A 23096-nucleotide genomic window follows, 5' to 3' on the forward strand; every position below is an offset into this window, starting at 1 on the left:
GTCATGTCCACAATTCAAAACATGTCAGACATGCTTCTTTTTGTGTGCATGATAACTGGGACCACTAAGGTGTCCTTGCTCCCTGTGTGGCTATGTAAATAAGCTGTTGAGGGTCTCCATCATCTTAGTATTAAGCACTAACAGCTGTTAAATCAAGCCGAAGAAGATGAGCACGGAAAAACTAAACAAACAAACAATCAACCAAAAACTCAGAGGCTCTTTGCACCTTTCAGGAGTCCTGTGCATTAAAACAACATATGTGTTACATACGAACAGGACACCAGCTCTTACAAAGCCAATTGTTACTGGCACCTTTTGAAGGAAATTACTCAGATTATTAATTGGCTTCCACATCTGTTTGATTTTACCTGGGCTAAACATGTTGCTTCTACAATTCACTTAGTCCTAGTGGATCTGGGAAGTGAAAGAAAAAGACAGCAACCTAAAACATTCTTGCACATCAGTCTTCCCGATCCTCGTAACTGTTCTACTGTATTATTACAGAAGCAATATTTTAAAAATGAATTTAAGTCTGATCTGCAAACTGATATAACAAGTAATGAGGACATGTTACCTGGGAGATTAAAAAAATGTTACAGGAAAGGATTTAATTACTTTAAGAGCAAGTGAAATGTAATAACAGATCTGAGTAACAGTTCAGAAAAAAATCAGAATGCAATTTATTTAGATGTACACCTGTTAACGTAGTTCTATAAGTATCTGTTTTCATCAGCTGAGAATTAAGCTTGGTTGGTATCTGGAAAGGAGGTAATAAACCCCTTAAATGCATTTCCGCCTTCACATCACACCCCCTATTGACAGGGGACAGGTACTTTTCAAATCAATAATTTCTTTCCAATAAACAGTATTAGTAAGACACAATATATATTAAAAACACAAAAGTAATGATGACTTTTTAGTAACACTGCATTACATCTGTATGGTATATATACGAGTATAAATTTAAAACCCAAACCCAAAAAGCAAACAACCTCTCTCCCAACCCCAAACCAAGATATTTTTGGGACAAGGGTTAAGTTCAGTGTCTATAATGGAGAAAATAGTAAACAAAACTGAGATGGAGAACCAGGACACTGTCAAAGGAAGCTCACACAAAAATAAGACGTTATAAAACAAAAGTTAAAAGCAAGCAGGAGAGACTTTTAGGAGAGGCTCATGCAACAATGAAACATCGCAACATCCAAATCAGAATACAGTGATCTTGATCCCCAAAGGCTTTCAGTTTAGTAACATGTTCAGAATTTCAGAAATTAAATCAGGCCACTGATTCAGGTAAGACAGCTTACGGAGAAATTTTATCTCAAACAAAGGACAAAAGAAGAAATACTCTGTATAATGTGGAGAGGAAGGGAGAAAAAGAACGAAGAGACACGCGTAGGTGAACTACTACATGAAACTCTGGAAACTAAGAACAAGAGTTCTTAGTTGAGTTTAGCATCTAAGGCACAGAACTTTAAAGACATCAGCCCAAAAGACCCCACAAGACGGGTAAGAAACAAACAGCTTTTGTTTAAAGACAGCCAACTGTCAAGAGAAATAGACTTAGTGCAGGGATATCTTTCCCTTATATGGTAAAAAGAACAACCTCATCTGATTCCATTCTTATTTACCAAGCAGAAAACAATTTTCTTCACAACTGTGTTTTAAGCATTGACCAGTCATAAAGAGCTTACATAAGTAGCCAGATATCTGTTAAGATGACTATCCTCAAATTAAAAAGTAATAATGGCCTTTACATCCTATTAAAGGGCCCTGTGTTCTGTTCAAAATATCCAAATAAGTTGTGGACATTTCAAAAGCATAATAAAATAGTAAAAGCGTGGTAAGATAACACCAAAACCAAACCTCTAAATGAAATATTTATTAATACTTACTTATTACAGTGATGCTTGAGATGCTTCCTATAGCTGTCTTCTTGAAATAATACATCTGGATTACAGGTTGTGAGCCAATCGGCATCTTGCAGCATTGGCTGTGAACTCTGGGCTTTTACTTTCTTGCCTTTCCTCCCTCTGGGCACTGGTGCAGACAGACCTACGTAAAACCCCAATATTTCTTATACAATCTGAGCAGAGGAGCTCTCACCCCAAATTGCATTACAAACATACATTTAAAGCTAAGTGTAAATGCTATATTAATTCCTTTGTAGGCAACACAACCACCAAAAACTGAACAGCAACATAATTCAGTACAGAAAATTGCAAACAGCAAAGTCAACCAAAACTTTCATGCAAATTTAGGTGTGAAGATTTCAAAAATTCAGAGTGCTAGCCAGAAAATGGTGTTATATAAATATTTCTTGTAAAAACTCTCATGAATCTCAATGGCCATAAGGAAACAAGCTTTCTGATTTAAGGCAATTTCAAAGAGATTAACTCCAGCAGTAGGTGCCACTTAAAAATTATGCTAGAGTATTTGTCCAAAGCTGATTTATGGGAAAGAGCAGTGCATCCTACTAAGAAAGGGAGACTTCCCCTTTAAGTACAGACCAAGTCAAAGCCCACCTTACTCATAAAATCTGACAAGATCCTATGACATGTCAGAATGGCTATAGTTTAAACTAAATACATCATAGCATGACTGAAGCAATTCTTTCTTATTTACTAGCATCATTATTTGATTGTGGTAGACATACCGGAATGATTAACCAAAGCTCGAGTTTGCCCATCTGCAGTCGGAGCGATCAGATCCCAGATGAAACTTTTGATATTTTCATCCCCTTTGTAATGATTAAGACAATATACCAGGATAGTCCGGCAGATGGTTTCCACATCTTGTTCAGTGAGCTGACGTTTATAGCGCCCATGTGAGAGGATGTCAGTCCACCGACCCCAGCTATAAGGAAAAATACGTTCAATACAACAGCCAGGGCACTGGTATCTTAATTTGTGACTTCCAATTTAACTCTTGGTACCAAGCAAGTTGGGATCTCCTGTGTCAGCACTAATGCATTTCACATTTGCGGGTTACATCAGGGAATCCAACCTCCAGCACCAAAGAGTTAAGAATGTTTATTTTACAGAACAGGCAGTAAGTTCACTGCTCGTAAAGCCGCACTTGAACTACACTCAAAATAATAAAGTACATATGTTCAACTCTAATGGTCCCAGTAAGCTACAAATAGGATATTCAACCAATTCCTACAACAATGGGGTTTGAGGAATCATTCTTAATTTTGGTCCTGAAATGCATTATTAACAATTGTTGTATGCAACTTCCTAAAAAAACGGTCATTCTGAAGCCCACCGTATTACCAGTCAAATATAGCTACGTGCTTGCAAAGAAATAAAATTCATTCTGGTAAATCCAATGGGGAAAAACATCAAAGTATCAAATAGCTGAATTTAAGTGGTGCCAAAATACCAGAATCTGTGTTGAAAACCCCTAGATTGACTGTTGATTTCACAACCACATTGTTCTCAACAAATACATTTTGTTATTGTCCGCAACCCTTAGAAAAGAAAGATTAAACCTCCACAACTCAGGAATACTTTACACTATGAGAAACCAGAAACAAATATTACGTCATCACAAAACTACGTATCTTACCACTGAGCTCACAGCCATCTGTGAGACACTCAGATACTTTAAGCTAAATAACACACATATAAGCAACTTAAAATCTCACTGGCATGCATATAGTGTAATAAAGTAAAGGTTACACAGTAAGACGTTATGTGAACATATCCAAGAGAAGGACGAGTTGTTTCCTGTATATAATTACCATATTTTCAGTACTTTAGCCACTCTCAGTGTACTTAATCTACATATCCTTACCCATAAACCAACAAGTTCTTCTCCACCCTGAAGCATTCACTTCTTGCATAACCCTGTGATTTGTCCTGAGGCCTACGGGGCTTGGTGCTGGGCTTTTCTTCAGAATCACTTTCCAGATCTGAAAACTCCATCAGTTCATCTTCTTTGACAGCACTGTAGAGTCTGGTTTGCTTTCTTACTCTTGGTGTATCAATAACTAAGTTATTCTAAAATGAAAGTGAAAATGTAGACCTTTAGGTGGGGTGAAAATCTTCAATTTAACTGCACTAGGAACTATCATAAAGCTCTTACCCTTCCATTTAAAGCATCAATATCCAGCTCAGCTTTCTTTGCCCACTTCTGCCAAAAATTAGGGTCGTCCAAGGAAATGTCTGTCCTGTTCCCAGATGCAACAAAACTAGCCTAGTAAACGTGAAAACACATGCATTGGTTTCTTAACTGCATGCTACAAAGAATACCTGTTTTCACTAGTAAATACAATACTCAGGATTTAGAAAACAGTAGATGCAAGAAAGAAAAAAGGAAAGCCTGCAAACTTAGACTAGAAATACAGATATCCCAACATTTGTGAGAAAAATATCTGAAACAAGTACATTGAAAAGCTAAATTGACACAGAAGTCAACTGAATACAACTTCCATCAATCCTGGTCACGTTTTGTTAATTCTCCTCTGAACGTCAATGCACACCTTTGCAAACGTTGAGCCTTTTCCTTCAGATTCAATAGTAATCGTATGTGTTCGCCTTAAGAGAATCTGATCAATATCCTCTTCACAAAACTTAGACCCTTCATCTTCTTCATCCATCAGAGCACCATATGCTCCCTTTCGAAGAAGATCTTCTATTTCTTTCTTAGAAAGCTGTTGCACCTGTAACATGTAAGAGAAGGTTTGCGGGGTTTTTTGTACATCAGTCAATGCATACATCTGACAGCATAATCAAACTGATTGTCCTCTTATTTAGCATTTTAAGAACTAAAAGTCTAAGGTAATGTGGTGTCGTTCAATTAAACATTCATGCTGAAGTCACCTTTAAAAGAGGAATACAAACAACAAAATTCTTAGGGTGAAGTTAAAAAGTAAAGCGTGAAGTGGCTTAAATGATATAATAATTCATTGTCACTGAATCCCCTTACTTTAGCTCTGATGACTGCTGAACTCCTCCTGGGAGCAGATTTAACTTACTAACCTGACAAAAAGCTAAAGCAAAAAAAAAAAAGTCCAAAGCAGAAAGGCTGCACCAGAAAAAGCTGACTAAAAGACTGCAGAAAGTGCCAGGATCAACACAATGTAAAGGGTGCAACGATGAGAATGGATGAGGATGGAGGGAACATGACTCCACCTGCCCCTTTTTGGCAGTAAGTGAGCCATTAGATAGGCTGAGCCAGTTCATGTAGCCTTGCCCTTAATTAACCCTACTTTAAAATACATGCCGTCCTCCACGTGAAAACTACCATTCTCCAGCTAAAACACAAAGAAGCAAGAAAAGCGTTACACATTCATGGCATTTGTTGATCTTAATATATTAATTCTCACCCCATTTGTAGCGTTTTCTCTTCCACTCATGGATTGTAGCACAGCCTTATCAAGGCCAAGCTTCAAGCTAGCTTTGTCAAACATTTCCCTTTCATAAGAATTCCTTGTTATCAACCTGTAAATTTTCACTGATTTGCTCTGTCCTATTCTGTGACATCGTGCTTGAGCCTGATGAAACAAAGACAGACACTCAGTTACAGGTGATGAAAGGCAGAAAAAAATTTAAAGTAATCAATACAGAGAACTTTTAAAGTAAGTTATTGCTTTCAATATAAATAATAATCTTTATGCTTTTAAGAGAGGGACAACAGGTAATTTACCTGGTAGGTAAATAAAATTTCACAGCGAAAAGGCAAAGAAAAATTTTCAATAAAATAACCTCTTGTAATATTACCTGGAGGTCATTTTGGGGGTTCCAGTCTGAATCAAAAATGATGCAGGTATCAGCAGCAGTAAGATTAATGCCCAAACCTCCTGCCCTTGTACACAGCAGGAACACAAACCTATCGGAATCAGGTCTTGAAAACCTGTCAATAGCTGCCTGACGCAAGTTGCCTCTTACTCGGCCATCAATTCGTTCATATGGGTACCTGAAATAAAGATGCATGATAAGAACTTCACTGCAATGGCTTTATTTCTTTGTAAGAATATGCAACTTTAAAAAAAGGGAAAACAAACTGAGTGACAGTTCCTGTGGCCGCTAACTTCATCAGTGCAAGGCATACTACTGTGTCTCCTGCTTTGCACCTTTTGGTAAAGGATAGACTTTCACCACAAGGAACGAAGTAAACATTCAAGCTTAAGCTAAAAAACTCCAGAGCCACCAAAACATTTAACTGAGTAGTAAACTAAGAGGTTTAAAGCTCTCCATCTGAGACCTCCGTATTCACCCAAAAGAAAAATCTCGGTACTTACAGGCATGCTTTTCCCTTTGGTCAGATCACTACTGAAAATACTGTAAAGTGTCTGAATTTCATCCCTTTTCAATATGGATTGCTCACAGGTTAAATACTGTGGCCACTGAGGAAAGCACAGTTTATTTAGAATTGTATGATATTGTTGCTCTCACCGTCTTTGAATGAGGTAGTCTTCCAGTATGTCCAAGCAGCGCACCATCTGGGAAAAGATAAGCACCCTGTGGCCACCAGCCTTCAGTTTTGGCAGCAGCTTGTCAATCAGGACTAGCTTGCCAGCAGCCTGGATCATTGCCTGGAGCTGAAAATCTGGAGAGTCGGCATTGTGTGTTTCTTTAAACTCTTCCAAAATTTTCTCTTCAGCACCTGCAAAGATTGGACAGCAATACATGAACACTGCAAAGGCCTTTATTAATAAACAATGAGCTCGCCTCCAATACCCTATAGAAACTGCAGGAATGTTTTAAGCATTATGTGAACAAACATTTAGAAAAGACATTAAGCTTAAATTTAAATTTATACACAAATACAGCATAAATAAAAAGTCATGTGAGCATTCAATCTTTTTTTTTTCTCTTTTAAACAGGAGTAAACCTCTTCCTAAATAAATTCATACAACTATTCGACGCACACAATTTAACAAAACATTTTTAAAAAAGCATTAAAAGTAAAACACATCCCAACTGATCAAATGGATTTTCTGTCATTTTTTAAATGCAACATGAAAGAAAAAATATCTTGCTTCCACGGGAAAATACAAGGAATACAAATCACATCTCATGTCTGTACCTCCAAAACCAAACCCAGGCTTACATCGCGCATGACCTGGACCTGCTCCTTCCATTTTTAATTATAGACTCAAAATCCTAACAATGAAATAACTAATTGGGGGAAGGAGGGGAGGAGAAATAAGCAGCTGTGAAATTATTATTTTACCTTCTATTTAGCTTTCTTTTCTCACTGAGTGTGTTTTTTGGTTCAGTTTGATGAAGCTACCCAATGCATATGTATTTTTTCCAGTGTTAGTCAAAAGCTCTTTCTTGCCACTGTCTTTGCCTATGAACAATATGCAGAGCAGCAAATATATCCTCATACTGCTTATTACATGCAGACTACAGATCAAGTTCAAGTTTTCTCTTCAACGTCTCCTATGCTTTTAGTCCATTTTTATGTCACTTCTACAAACAGTGAACTATGCCAAGAATGATCAGATTACTATTCTTGACTATGTAAAAGGTTAAGAATCTTCATTCTAAGCTTATTTCACACCCAAATAAACTCTTTTTTGATACTATCTTTTTCCAGTCCCTCAGCTGTTTCTGTTTTGTTTTTTTAAACAAAATGTAGTTTATAAAACAATTCTGTTTTGCATAATGTTCAGCTTCAATCCTGCTTTTGAATAACACAAAGAGAGGTGGAAGCACTGGGGGAGGAACAGCTTCCTGCCAGGCTTCTGCTGAGCACCTCTCTCCTATCCCCATCCTAAGTAGATGCCTGTAAACAAACAGCAAACACCCCCTCCCTGCATGATGGCTGGTTCGGTGCCTGCAGTAACGGGGTGTCTTACCCAGACCCAACCCTGAGCAGGCTGTCTGACAGCCCCATATTGCACTACCAGCCTTTACAAGACTTAATGGACTCAAGATGGGGCCACGCTCTAAGGTAGTTTTGGATTCCCTGCTCCAAGCATTACTGATCCTAACGGTTTGCATGTAAGAAAAATAAACCCACGTGAAAACAGTACTATTGGACAATCCTTCAAGTTCCTTTCAATCTTACCACTTCCTATCTTGTAAATGGGCAGAATTTTGGGTAGTAAATCTCAGATTCTGTACTGAACTTAAGCAATTTCAGGATACAGTAGGCTGTCAAGTAGCTCATATACAGTAACTTCAATGACCTTTCTTGGTTACATCATTTATTTCTTACTCAACTGCGATATCCAAATTTAAGTTTCACTACCATGAAATAAACCAATACGCAAACACAGCATCTGCAAAAGCAAACCACTTAAGCCAAGCACACCACAACAAACCCACAAACAGGTCTGAGAAATGGTGAATTACCAGTATCAGAGTTTGGTCTCAGCAAGACCCACTTCTGTAACAGACCACGACCTCCAAAACTCTGCTCTCTCAATAAACCTATCCTACCTAAACTCTGTAAAGACCACCCTGTCTTTTTCATTTCTACTTCAATTACAATTCAGGGATGTACACTGAGTAGCCTGTTAACCAAAAGTTACTCAATATAATACTTATGGGTCTGTAACTCTAGTTCCTATCCTAGCTGATTTTTAGCAGGGGATGAAAGGAAGGTATTTGAATATGTGCTTGGTCCATTAAGGAAGCCCCCACTCCCACTCCTAATTAGGAGATGTTCAAGAAGGCGTAAGTAACAGAGTAAGAAACATTTCCAACGTTCAACACTGTAGGATGTGTAAGCACAGAGGCACTCCCCACTGCTGGCTCTCAGAGACAGAGGAATGATGTGTAAATACTTGAGAATGGTTGCTATGGAGAAAACACAGAGTCCAGCTCTAAGAAAAATGACAGACAATGCTGTGTCCAAGTTGGTCGGAGAATACACAAAATGCAATCACGCCCTCTAGAAGACAGTCTCAGCAGACCACCATGCTCCCCTGCACAGAACACATCTACCAATCAAGGAGCAAAGACAAAAGAACGCTCCACATTCAACTCCTACCACACTACTTTCACTACGCAACCTTCTACAGCTCTTAACTGAAAATTATCTAAAAGACTTCCTTGCAACTTTTACACAAAACAAAACAGTGTTCTACCTGGATATTCAAATACACTTTCAGCACAGCTTGCTCCCAAAACCTGCGAACTTGGAAGAAAATGAGAAGGATTCAGAGACACCTTTATAAAGGCAGTTAAGTCTCGAGAAGTTGCTCCTGCAACAAATCACTCATCAAGGGAACATGACGCAGCATCAGGTACAAGCACTGCGAGACCTCTTAGTACAACCACAATACACTTGTGCCATCACTTTAAGCACACATATTAATTATTGATCAACAAAATAAAACTACAGGATGCAAGAGTATTTTCTATCCTAGAACTAGAAAGGGCATATTTGCTTAGTTCCACCTCCACGTTAATAATAGGATTTATTTTTCCCTCAAATCTGAAGGCTTGACCCATCTGCCATGTTGCTGCATGGCACCAAGCAAGTCCAAATGTTCAAAAGTCACAAAAACGTTACAAAGGCAAAATCGTTCGAAACAAATCCACCTCCCTTTATTAGGTCTAGGATACATCCATCAAAAAAATAGTTGAATTTTTCTATACAGACACCTGCACTTCAGCAATCCCTAACAGACACTAAATGGTACAAGACTTATGAGAAAATAAATGAATTAAAAAATCACTGCTGTAGGCAACACTGCAAGCACTACTCATGATCTCTATTTGACAAAACAAAGTAGCAACAAAATACCCTGTTTGGTTCTTTTAGCAAACATGAAATAAGTAAAAATAATGGCAGGATTAAAACTGGCTGAAAAATCAAGAAATGTGAGAAGTATCAAGTTCAGGAGATCATAATCTGAATATCCTAAATGGTTTCCTGGTAAATTCATTTGTATACGAGGTTAACTTAAAACAGAGAACCAACAAACAAAAAAAACCCCTACACTAGAACCACAAAGCCACTTTACTGTGTGCTCATCTGAGCTGAAAAACTGAGCAGCCCACCAACATGGCTGGGTTGAAGTACCTCGGAGTAACCCTATATCATGTCTTTGGGATAATCACTTGCGCAGGAAACATAATTAGATGTCATTTTGTGAATCAGTTTAAGCATTTTTTCCCCTCATTTAAACAAAAAAATGTCAAGGAAGAAAACGTAAGCACTGCAATATGGAAGTCACACAATGAAAAAACTGAAATCACATATGGCTCTTGAACAAAACAGTCTTTCATCATGAAGCTTATAACCAGCATTAAACCAACCATAGCATAAATCATATCCAGTGAGAAAGAGGAGTTGGGAAACAAGAAACGAGTAGAATGCAACCCCGCACAGAGGCCTGTGTTACGTCCTCAAAGGGAAGATCTGACTTGACCAACACACACAAGTTCAGCGTGCTTTGGACAGCCATGGCCAGCTGGTGCATCGCAAGCTTGGTCACCAGAACAGGGTCCCCTGGTCACAGCACCATGACTACCAGAGTTCAAGGAGCGTCTGGGTGATGCTCTTAGTCATAGGGTTTAGTTTTTAGCCCTGTGAGGAACAGGGAGTTGGACTCGATGATCCTTAAGGGTTCCTTCCAACTTGAGATATTTTATGATCCTATAGTACCTACCATAGATATACCTGATCTAAAACCAATAGCATTACACTGAAAACCAGTATTTATCATTGAAGTCTAAGATGACATTCATACAAATCTTGTTCTGACTAGTTAAATTAGGAAAATGAACTGGCAACATGTGGCCATAAAAGCAGGCCTGATCGTAATTTCCTGCCCCTTCAGAAATTTCAAGTTACTATCTTAAAATGTTCTATGGCAAGAAAGTAAGTAGCAGCTAACTGTAACTCTGAAGAAAAAGAAAAAGCCATATTCATGCCAGCATCCAACAACCTGCATAACTGAAGTCTTGTTTGTTTGAAGTAACAGAAAGGAAAACTTGACAGTGCCAACACTAACTGGGAAAAAAGCAGCACAGGTGTCATCAAAAGCAATGCTGTCCTGGGTAGCAGATATCCATACTGAGGAGAACCTAACAGGTTATCTCACTTTCCTATGTAAAATAAATGAATAAAGAAAAAGGCACACTAGAATAGAATTTCTAACTTACTGAACTTCCTTACAATCATTTTTGAATGAAGAGAAAAACAGGAGGCCTACCGTTAATAAGGTACGGATGATTGCAGCATTTTCTTAGTTCCATCATAGTGTTTAAAAGATTAGGTACATTTGCCTGACCTCCACCCTTGGAAAGAAATGTGAAATTCTTTTCAAGAATAGCCCGATAGTATTTCTTCTGAATATTTGTCAGCTCAACTTCAATGATGGTTTCCTCTTTGGGGGCCAGGTTCTTTTCTACATCCTCCTTGAGACGTCTCAGCATCATCGGCTTCAAAATAGCTTGGAGTTTTTGCACCTAGGAAATAGGTGTTTAATAAATAACTGAATTAAAACTGCGAGGCTTCGAGCATCTATTTCTCCATCCCCTTTATTCCAAAACGCTTGTTTCTCACCTCAGATCCCAAGTAGAGAGCATTTCTAAAACCATCTTTCCTCAATGACCTAGAAACTGAGTTGTCCTTGTCAACTCCATGACATACACACTTCTGAAGGAAAATTTTAGGGTGCAACCCTTCTGTTTAGTGAATGTTATTAAACAGAGCTCACTTAGAGCTATCATTCTAGACAAGGACAGTACTGCACACCAGTCATGCAGAGCTAACGCTAAGTAAGCAAAGCTATATAAGCAAATCTGACCGTAAGATCAAGATTTGCAGTTACTTCTAACCACTTAACACAGTGTTTAATGGTATTTTTTTCCACTTAGCTATCTGCTTCAATTATTTTCTTATTTCCCTAGTTTTGACATTCACTGAAGTAGAAGACTATTTAGGCCTTGTCTCAAAATGAAAACATTGTATTTCTGTAAATTTTTCACACACTGATAATTCTTAGTGTCTCCAGGTTTTGCAGCATGTACTTTAAGACACAACCTAAACAGGGTAGAGGAGAAGAAATGTCCATTTTCCTCAAAAAAATTAGCTAAGCTTTGCAAGTTTCTGTAAAGGCCTTTACATAAAAAACTCAAACATATTCATATTTAGGTTGTCTCTCAAAGTACAAATGACCTCAGTGTTGAAGAGCTGGTAACAGACCCTGAGATTGGTTATCATCTGATGCAGAGCTGCACAGCGGAAACAAGAACAAAAGACATTTCTCCTGAATCCATATCATTCTCTTAGTAATAAAGCAACTTTAGGAGAAAAAAAGATAGATTAATTGGAAGAATGAACAATTAAAAAATACACAGAATAACACTGCAAGGAATGGAGGAGAAATCCCAAGTCTTCAACACATAATCTCTCCCATCACTTAAAAGATCAATCAAATTCCAAAACATCCAATGGTGTGTCAGCAGAGAAGGAGCTTCTTCTGAAAGTTGTTGGTCCAAGCAATCCAGGCTCCAATTCTGCTCATGGCTGATATCATTATTTTAGTTATATTTCCATGTACGGCTGCAAAAATTTCCAGTTCTGCTCTGCTGACATTTTGAGCAGGGCAGGAAAAAAACTATGTTGAGAGTTAGGATATAGTAACTTCAGTTCAAACACTGTATTAACAGGGCTACATGGCTTCTGGATCGGAGCTGGCTCGCTTCCAATCAGGTCAGAGTCCACTCCGATGGGCATGTGACTGCCTGCACAATCTGTGGAAACACATCCTAGGATTCCCTCAGGACACGCTACAATTTTTCCAGGAGGTGAGGAGCTGGGGGGAGAGCTGTTTTGTAATTTAGACTAATTCCTATTGTTAAGGTGATTTGACTGTTACCTACTGAGACTTTTTAAAACATTTTCATACATAGGAGAAGAAATGTAAGTTTTATATATGATCGTCAGAAGCTTTTACACTTTAGATCTAAAACATGCCGCACCGAGTCTTTCATTTTGCATTGATTTATGCATTCATTTTATTGGACAGCTTGAGAAATCTGTTTCTGAGTCATTAAAAAAGAAATCTCCCTCCATTTGGTTATGTCTTGCTAAACCAGGTTTCAAATACATTCTTGTTTGCACAGAAGTCATGGATAAAACTCTTGGATGTTAACTCCACCAAAGCAACAGACGACAGTCCCCTCGCTCAGATACTGATGCTTAAGGAAGAATGTCAACTGACAAATTAATTACCTTAGCGTGAACAAGCAATTCGAGAAGAATTTTCATCCAGCAACTGTTCCAGAACAACCCATCCCTATTTTTAAACACCACATTTATAACACGGGGAAACTTTCCCTGTTTCTGCATGACCAATGCACAAAGGATAAAAAAAGAAACAGTGCTAAGGCAAAATGACTTTGGGTCAAAAGCAAAAGACTTAAAAAATGAAAACAAACAAATAAACAGGGCTAAAAATACTGAGGTCTTCCAAGAAGTAAATATGTATTACTTGTAAAAGCAAGTAATGAAGTTCAAATATAATAAAATGGGAAGTTCAGATATAATGAAATGGATAAATTCACAACATCTAAAAAGAAAAGTAAGAGTGCAAGAGAAGTTTACCTGTTCCTCAGTTTTCAGATCACCAAATTCTTGCATGAATGTGGTTTCTGATGGGAAGCGTCCTGGTTCCAAGAAGTGAAGCAAGCTAAATAGCTCTTCTACCGTGTTTTGCAAAGGGGTTCCAGTAAGCAGCACTTTGTGTTCCTGAAAGGTTAAAAAAATAGTTGCCTAGGAATTCATCTAAATTAATTTTCAGTAGAGAAATACAAAAAAATTCTCCTTTTTTTCCTCTCTTCACGTGTATCTCATCCTTGCTGCCTCTCCCCTCCCCCAGCTACTTACACAGAGTGCTTTCCAGACATTTCTAACCAGTATTCTGGTCTTCCTTCAGCCACAGCCCAGAAAAATACGTCACTACTTAAGCACCTTCAAAAGTCCTCCAGATACAAGAAGAGATTTTACTGATCCACAACATCCCAGCCCTTTCACAAATATGATGAACTTTAAATGGCAAAATAACAGCTGAACTTATCCCATCACTCCCAGTGTAAATCCATCCATTCACCACACCTCCAGTAGATCTCAGTGCCTGAATCTCTCACATAGGAAACCTCAAGCAGTGTCCTACTTCCCATCTACACACAACAGAGCATGAGACCAGCAGAGACAACAGGGAAAGCTGCAGATTGCTTTAGAGGAGGAGCCCAGAGAGGTCAAGCAACCAGCCCAAGGTCACACAAATTTTGTGGCAGAACAAGAACTAAAGAGAGAAGTCCCACATGTCCTTATATAGCTATGCCTGTAAGCTCAGCTTTCCTCTAACAGCAGCCATAAGGAAAATAAACTGTACACAGCACGTTTACAAACTTTCATTCGTTAAGTCTCAAGACTCCTTCCAAAAAAAGTATTGTTTAACAAACAGGGGTAAAGAAACTAAAAGTGACCTACAGGTCACCAGTGCTTGTGTAAGTTCATGTTTATGCCTCTTCATTCCTACCAGAAATAAGAGGTTTTGAGTTCCAGACATTAACTTAGCATGACTGCAGTCCTCCTGCATTTTTAAAGAATCTTCTGACAAAACAAAATAATTGCCTTTTAAATTGTAAATACCTTTAAAGATCATCACCTTATTTTCCTCCATGTGTTTAATACACTTATTTTGTGCACATAGCACAAAATACATCATTTCTACATCAGAAACCAACTCACTTTTCCCTGCCCTAGCCAGTCTAGTCTGAAAGACCATCCTTATGGCCACAAAACAAACTAACATTAGAGCTGACATGAATGCAGAGCAGCTTAACTCTCACACCTGTATTTGGCCACCTGACCATATGATACCTTTAAATAAATGACTATGTGAAGAAGTACCTATGGAGTAAGCCACATAAAAAGAGAGAAAGGAAAGAACAAATTTATCTTCATTCTTTTAATGGAATCCCTATAATTCTAGGTCTAAATTAACAAAGACTTAGGAAACATCGACACTCCAAAATTCAAGGATTCTTATGCTTCCAGATATTTTAAAGACTTTCCCAGCTACATTCCCTCGTTCTCCTTAGCACTTGATGCTTTTACTTGAGGAGGAAACATCTTATCTTACATTTCGATGAAACCATAAATCAGGAATAAGAAAAACACAGAAGATAAAAATGTAGGAGATGTGCACACTGACCAGGTCCATCATCTTGAGTCCTTCCAGAAGCTTACAGTTCCTGTTCTTCAGCCTGTGGGCCTCATCGATGACCACGCAACGCCATGGAATGTTACGCAGCTCCGGGCAGTCGGTCAAGATCATTTCAAATGTTGTGATGATGGCGTGGAACTTGTAGGACCCCTTTATCACACGACCCTGGAAAGAACAGCAAATGTTGATGTATTAACTCCCCGGCAAAGATAGGAAGCACATTTGTTTTGTCTTTCATCCATTAAAAATACAGAACAGTACAATGGGCAAGAAATCTGAAGTAAACGCGTTACTGTGGACTCAATGAGGGAATACAAAGGTGTACGTTTGCTACTGACTTCATGCTAGCTATGTGTTTAACCCTGCAAAGAGGCTCCCAGAATCACCATGCATTCATTACGAAGATGTTCCAGAAGTATCTCAGTCGTAATTCATATGGATTATACTAAAGCCTTGAAGCATTAATGTATTGCTCTAATATTCAAATAAGGTTTTCCAGACTTTGTTAAAAGAATTTTCTTTTTTTTTCTTTTAAACCAAAGGTATGTGATGGTCCTCTCAAGCAATCCAAATAACCCAGAAGTACATTAAGGCTTAATTTTTATGACTATTAGAATATTTTGCTCCCAATAAACAGTATTTGTTTTCCTGGTGGACACTGAGTATCTAAATCACCTACAATTCTAGTAAGCAGCTTTGAAAATAAGCAAATCTCTGAACTCTTAGTGGATAATGTAACTCTCTGCATAAATTTCTTTGATATTTCTGTAAACCTGTGTTAAGGAAAATTCAACAGGACAATTTACTTGATGTCTGGCACCATATTTGCTATTTGTTTGGTTAGCTGAGGGTCTTAAGTTAAGGGATGAAACTAACCCTCTGTTTCAAAAGAAACTCTGAATAAACTTTACTCAAAATCATGAAATGAACATCTTTCTGATATTATGCTGTATTTCTTCCCAATCTCGTTCAAAGAAAATAGTCACTTGGTAACTGCAGTGGCACTGGGTCTGTGCAGGAACACTGTCACTGTTAGGCCCCACACAAATTCAAAGCCATCCTATGTTTTCAAAGCAGGACTATGTCATGGGTTGTATAATGAATAAATTTCAGAAGAAACAGATATTTTACAGTAAGGTGACAATTTCTTCCTTAAAACATGTGCAAGTCTGAATCCTTTTGTCAGTGACCTGCATGTAATCCTCTCCAAACCGCAGGGATGAGAACAGGTTCCTGACTCAATAAAATGGCTGGAAACCTGATATCCTGAACTCAGCATTACATCTGCCTATGCACATCAGGAGTACTTCAGAGAAAGCAATGACCTGCTCAACAGTGCTTTCTCATGGCATAGTCCAGAAACATTTATCTTCTTACGGGGAAAAAGAGTTGTTACCTAACAAACAGCAGATGAAGATACACTACGTGAGCAACTTACAAAGCCAGTAAATTGGAGGGCTGCAACCTTTTCATGAGCCAGATACAATTGTGAAGATACAAGAATGCAACCCAGGAGATTCTTTCCAAGTAGCGGAAAACACTTCTGTGAGCAACCTTACAGCTGTATGGCAAGCAGTGCTCTTCAAAAATGTTCACTACATAAAGCAGCACAGCCAGGTGAGGCAAAAATCATAACAGGGACCCCTGATTATATATTTAGAGCTGTCTAAATCTCGCATTAAAATATGCGTAGTGGTCTTGCCACAAGAGCTCACACTATTTGAAAGACAGCCAAATGATGTGCTGAAGAACACAGGAGTATATCAATAAGAAACTCCCAAGAGCTCTCCCAGAGCTTTAGAAGGTGAATGATGTTGTTCTTCAACAGTTTCAGGCCTCCAACACTTGGGGAAGTATGGGAAAGAATCCCAAGTAATCTTATTCATGTCACATTTGAGAAATTTAAACATAGAAACTATCAGGAAAGTGACATACAGCCTTGCCACAGGTGAATTCTTAGGCCACTTGAAATCAGTTTATCCTGTTTCAGTGTGATGAAAATGAAGTTCCCTGATGTTGAAACTACAGGAATTTCAAGTCCACTTCCTCAGAGAGGTTCTTCCACTTGAGGTATCAGTCTTGGTAATAGGTACCAGTTTCCTGTTCTGTTTGGGAAATTCTTCTGGAAGCAACTCGAGCAACAGAGGTAGCCACAAAGTACAACCATTAGATATGAATATAGAAGTTGGGTTATATTTTGGGGTATTAACTCTTAGCAGGTACAAACTGAGAAGATCAATTGCATGTGTATAACAAGTGGTTTTCTATAAAGATGCACTTTTCACTAGTGAGAACCGTGAAAGATTATTATGGTCTTTTCCACCAACCTCAAACTCCAATTTGGGGAAAAAAAAAAGAACAGATGCAAGATGTAAACCAATCAAAGCTGGAAGGCATCTGGAAAACTAAATCGCAGTCACTTTGTAGAATGCAATTCAATGTCATCTTCCGTGAAAAACAAGAGTCCCTATTAATGAATTACTGCCTTAAACTGCTGCCTGCTAACCATTCTTTGCAGAAATCTGAGGTAATCCTATGCTGATGACGTGTTCATAGCTCAGTAGCTTCTCATCAAGGAAGAAAACCATGCAGGCAAGAAAATACTCTTAAGCCAACACTCACCGAGGCCAAAAGGAATGAACCAGATAAGCCAGAAAAAGTCATGAACATCAATAGCAAAATTTTGAGTTAAAAATCAACCAAGGACAAGGTATTCCATTTCTACATGTGAGCCAGGTGGTTTTCCACTTTAGTCCTCATTACACTGCAATGTAAATTTTCCTCACAAACAAGTCAACTCTTTCGCAGTGCTTTGGCATTAATTTTATTTGGCATGTAGTTTTTCTGATCTTGCAACAGAACTCTCCTTCAGAGGTAGAATACTACACAAAAGCAACTGTCTTATTTGGTACACCAACCAGGAAAGGCCCCCAGAAGGACGTTTCAGTTATCTTGCTCAAGAACACCAGAACAGGCCTCCCTACCATATCCTGGGCTGCAAAAGAGGTGTGACCAGAAGGTCAAGGGAGATGACTCTGCTCCACTCTCATGAGACACCAGCTGGAGTACTGCATCCAGAGCTCTGGGGTCCCCAGCATAAGGAGGACATGGACCTGTTGGAGTGGGTTCAGAGGAGGGCCATGAAAATGATCAGAGGGCTGGAGCACCTCTCCTACAAGGCCAGGCTGAGAGTTGGGGTTCTTCAACCTGGAGAAGAGAAAGCTCTTCTCTTTAAAGGGGGCCTACAGGAAAGATAGGGAGAGACTCTTTATCATGGAGTGCAGTGATAGGACAAAGGGTAACAGTTTTAAACTGGAAGAGGGTAGATTTAGACTAGATATTGGGAAGAAATTCTTTACTGTGAGCATGATGAGACACTGGCACAGGTTGCCCAGGGAAGTTGTGGATGCCCCCTCCCTGGAAGTGTTCAAGGCCAGGTTGGACAGGGCTTTGAGCAACCTGGTCTAGTGGGAGGTGTCCCTGTCCATGGCAGGGGGGTTGGACTGGATGATCTTTCATGTCCCTTCCAACTCAAACCATTCTGTGATTTTACATGACCCTCACAAGCAGTAAGGCAGGAAGAGATTTTAGGGGAATGTCTCTGGTAACATGGTGTCCTTAGTGCTGAAGTCACAACACTGTAGAAATGTATTTTGTTAGTGACTCCTCTCTGTTTTCACAACAACTTGACTCTGGTTAGTGGTGTTGACCCTGAAAAAAATCACACCACTGCAGATAGGGTAGGTGCTTCTTATGCACGCTGTCTCTTATTATCGCTCTTCAAAGCCGCTCAGACTTTCTCAGTGTTCAATTGTCTTTTTGAGAAACAGCTCAGCTTGAGAGGTCTCTCTCCATGTTAAGACCTAAAAAGCCAAAGATGTCCATGTCTGGGTTGCTGTGTTTGGCAAGACGACTAGAAATGACACTGCCAAAGCCTGCCTTCTTTCTCTCCCTTCTAGTCCCCCATCGTATGCTCACTGATAGTACTTTACAGGACGCCAGAATGAACACTACATTTTTGTAGTGTAGGGATTCTTTTTGTCAGATCATGGAGGAGTTTTTCTCCGTAATTCAGTTTGTACCATGCGTTTCACAGCTGACACAGTCTTACAAAGAATGGAACACAGAGAAAGTGATTTCATGACATATCTAAGCTAGCTGCCACCAAAGGAATGTGTTCACTCCACTACTCCTTTATCCCCAACCACAGCAATTGTCTGATTCTTCTCTTAAGCCAGTTCAGGGAGCAAAGCTAGCAGAAAATGATTCATTTTTCTGCAGTACCTTGCTTTATACCCTTTTAGTTGCCTTTAGATGAAGGAAATGATATTGCCAAAATGACACTAAGAATCTGCGCAGTAAGTGGGACTTTTCTGACAACATTCCTTCAGGTTTTATGCTACGTTAACTGCTGCAGCCTAAGGAGGGAGAACACACTTATGCACCACTTATTAAATAATCATGATTTTTAACACAGGAAGCACTTCAGTAGAGACAGTATCTGTATAAACCCAAATTTTTACATTTGATATAAAATATGTTTCCGATAAGAAATAATTTTAAAACCAGAAAAAGTACAAATCAATTCCAGTTCATTTGTGTATTATACATCTAAGGTAGAAGCTAAATGTGAGTATTATCGTAAGGAATATAAGCCATTAGACCTCAGAGTGGCAACTGTTATTCAAATCAATCTTCTTTAACAACATCATGTATGATTTTGATTTGAAAGTTTCTTTGATAAACTGATGAGAAAGTGGTTATTTTCTGGGCCAAAGAGATGTAACTTCTAACTACTATAAAATCACTATGTGCTTTTCTACTATATTCAAGTACATGATTCTATTTCTGTTTGCCCTAATGGCATGTCAAGTTGTGCCAGTCATCACCTTCAAAACAGCTTTTACTCAGTTCTTTCCCTGAAAAAGCATATTTTCTACCTCGCAACCACTCTCATAGCTTTGCTCTCAGGACTCAGGTTTTTCAACACTCATTTTGATGACAGGAAGTGAGAATGAGGCAGAACTGGACTGTCCACCACGCCACTGACAAAGAGGAGAGGGCTGTAACTTCTCCGTTCTTTAATACTGATTTCTTTCCTCCTACACACGTGCACTACACAAGCCCATTTAACCATAGGCTTGCAGAAGGAACTCACGTTTCACTGGCCATTTGTCAGGACACGAAAGAATCTGCGCTTACAGCCTTCCCAGAACCAAGTTCTCCCTACTATAAGAATCATCTCCATTTCTTGTCCACAGACAGACCCGTATTTAGCTATTCTGAGTTTTGTTAGCTTGGATCCAATTTATTAAGTTATACAGCTTACTCTGTATCCATGAACTGTCTTAATTATTTGCCACTCTCCTCATCTTTGTGTCATTTGAAAACTTCCTCAGTAATGATTTTATGTTTTCTTTCAGGTCATTGATAAAAGTGTTATATAGCTCATGGACACAAACCAATCCCCGAAGAACTACGCTGGAAATGCAAATCATTTCTCATTTACAATTACATCAAGAAACATCAGTTAGCCAGTTTGAAATCCACTTAATGTGTGCCATATTGATTTTATATCATTCCAGTTTATTAATCAAAATATCCAGTGGCATAAAATCAAATGCTTTACAGAAAATCCAAATATATGAATTCACCACTATCACTTCTTTAAGCTCAGCTGGAAATAATACTCCACAATATATCAAACCAGGTTTAACTTCCACTCTTTTTTTTTCTCTTACGTGACAAGGACTATGTTGTTGTGCAATAACATTCAATGTATGCACATTATTTCCCCCCAGTCCCAATTACTCTGGACACAGCCATGCATTTAAGTATAGAGATCTGTTGCTCCTTGCAGCTTCAGTTTTCCAAATAATTTTCTGTTTCTACCCCCAATCTTTTCTGTACCTGCTTTCCTTTTCTTGTAAGAACTATTCAACCTGAGCGCAGTAACACAGATTCAAAACATATCTGACTTATCAAATTTGATAAAGAAGCATCGGCAAGTTTAATTTCTGCAAGCTGGTCTTTTCCTGGAATGGTAGGCAAAGATTGATTTTTAAGCTTAGTTCCAATTAAAGTAGTTTCTCCATTTAAAAATCTGGGCCCTCCTCTATTTCCAACTGATTTCTTGGCTACTATTAAAAAGCACTTTCTTTATTAATACTTATGCCTTCATTATTAGCTAAAACCAACTACATCAGTATTAAAAACCTGATTGATGTTTAGATTAATAAACAACAGTAAAGCATATGCAAAAAAAGAGCTTTTACCTGTGGATCTTTGAAATACATTTCATACAACTGAATGGTCCGCCGGCTTGCTTGACTCCCATGATACACAACCACATTCAACTCTGTCCAGGTGCGGAACTCCCTTTCCCAGTTGGGAATTGTGGACAATGGTGCAATAACCAAGAAAGGACCATGGATTCCTTTCAAATATATCTCATAGAGAAACGTAATGGACTGGATAGTCTTTCCCAACCCCATTTCATCTGCTAAAATGCAGTTTCGTCTGAAAACAATAACAAAAACAGTCTGAATTATTTATTCTTAACTTAAAACATAGAAAATCAGTAAGAAGCTAAATTGAATAAAACAGTAAACCCTAGAAAGGCAAGTTTACAATGAAAAGCCATTGCAATCTTTTTTGCATTTAAAATAAGCGTTACGATTTGTGCTGCAATAAGCATGGATATATCCATTTTATGTACCCCTCAAGTTCACGTGTGGGAGAGGAAGAAGCAGGGGCATGCACGAACACATCACATGCAAAAGCATTTGCTGCAAGAATCTGAAATATTCATGTTCTGTGTAACGTTCTGTTATCTACCCAAAATTAGTTTGTATATGACTCCTGTAGCAAAAAATGAGACACGTAAGTAATACTAAAACCTTGCTTCAAACGATTACTTTAAAATGCTATTGTTTCAAATAACCTATAAAAGCTTTTCCAAAGCAGGATTCTGCAGTAAGCAATACTTTACTTACGTGTTGTACCAATTGAAAAGAAGCCAGTTTACTCCCTCCAACTGGTATTCCCTGAGTTTGTTATTGTTTTTATACTCCCTGGAACTCTCCGATTTCTTCCAGTCATCGGCAGGAGGTCGCTCCTGTTTCAAATACAGCAAATCCCATTAGTGGTTTCTGAAAGACCACATTACTTTACTATTTTCAAATAAAATCCTCTGTATGGAGCCAATTCTTACCACACGCTCCATTTCTGGCTCCCTAGACATCAGTTTCTCAAATTCTTCGATCTTAGCTTGGTCGATGTCTTGCTTGAGCTCCCAAGTGCTGTCTTCATAAGGAAGCGAACACCATTTCACCAGGTAATGTGTTACAGGCTTTGTTAAGACAAACATAAGATTGCATCATGTTTCGAAAGAATAAAAGCATAACAATTTCTACAGGAGATCTGCAGGCCAGATACAATTCAAAAAGTTTTACTCGTCCTGCATGTTTGAATCAGCCAAAAGCATAGGCAAACAGCAGGCTGACACCTTGACAACCTAACGAAGTCAGATTAGAATGCAGGGAATACAGGCTTAGCACCAAAATGAGTGCAACGCTACAGCTGAAATCACCAAGGTCAGACTAAAATTAAGAAGAGAAGCCATATTTGTTTCTTCCAACTGCTAAAATTTCTATGCTTTACCACATATTTAAACAGTCAACTTGTTTTTCTTATCAGTGTCATCAGAAAGTTCCCAGCAGGCAACCCAACCACCACCGTTCACTGATAGAGCAAGATGGAAACACTGACAATGTCAGCGAAGCTTTCTATTCTCCCAAGACCTTAAAAAAAGACACCTGGAAGACAAAGTGATCTTGTTCTGCAGAACAAGCCATTTAAATGTAAGAAACAGTGAATTCAGGACCTCCTCTGCAACAGATAGACATGCAAACCATCACAGAATCACAGGAGTTGGAAGGGACCT

General features: G+C 38.6%; 1 protein-coding gene across 1 annotated transcript in view; it reads right to left on the minus strand.

The window, feature by feature from the left end:
- The window catches only part of CHD7 (chromodomain helicase DNA binding protein 7), a gene marked incomplete at its 3' end in the record, with an annotated part of 29328 nt that extends 6767 nt beyond the window's left edge, over nucleotides 1–22561 (minus strand). The window contains exons 1-14 of the mRNA XM_010179359.1: nucleotides 22365–22561; nucleotides 22147–22268; nucleotides 21427–21670; nucleotides 15140–15316; nucleotides 13525–13668; nucleotides 11126–11381; nucleotides 6402–6612; nucleotides 5727–5922; nucleotides 5333–5500; nucleotides 4487–4666; nucleotides 4090–4200; nucleotides 3799–4004; nucleotides 2657–2856; nucleotides 1896–2055 (exon numbers count right to left, since the gene is read on the minus strand). Coding sequence (XP_010177661.1) covers nucleotides 1896–2055; nucleotides 2657–2856; nucleotides 3799–4004; nucleotides 4090–4200; nucleotides 4487–4666; nucleotides 5333–5500; nucleotides 5727–5922; nucleotides 6402–6612; nucleotides 11126–11381; nucleotides 13525–13668; nucleotides 15140–15316; nucleotides 21427–21670; nucleotides 22147–22268; nucleotides 22365–22520 — 2531 coding nt within the window. The remainder of the gene's footprint in view (nucleotides 1–1895; nucleotides 2056–2656; nucleotides 2857–3798; nucleotides 4005–4089; nucleotides 4201–4486; nucleotides 4667–5332; nucleotides 5501–5726; nucleotides 5923–6401; nucleotides 6613–11125; nucleotides 11382–13524; nucleotides 13669–15139; nucleotides 15317–21426; nucleotides 21671–22146; nucleotides 22269–22364) is intronic.
- Nucleotides 22562–23096: the final 535 nt, after the last annotated feature.

The sequence above is a fragment of the Mesitornis unicolor genome, unplaced genomic scaffold (assembly GCF_000695765.1).
Source record: "Mesitornis unicolor isolate BGI_N332 unplaced genomic scaffold, ASM69576v1 scaffold52712, whole genome shotgun sequence".
NCBI classification, from domain to species: Eukaryota; Metazoa; Chordata; class Aves; order Mesitornithiformes; family Mesitornithidae; genus Mesitornis; species Mesitornis unicolor.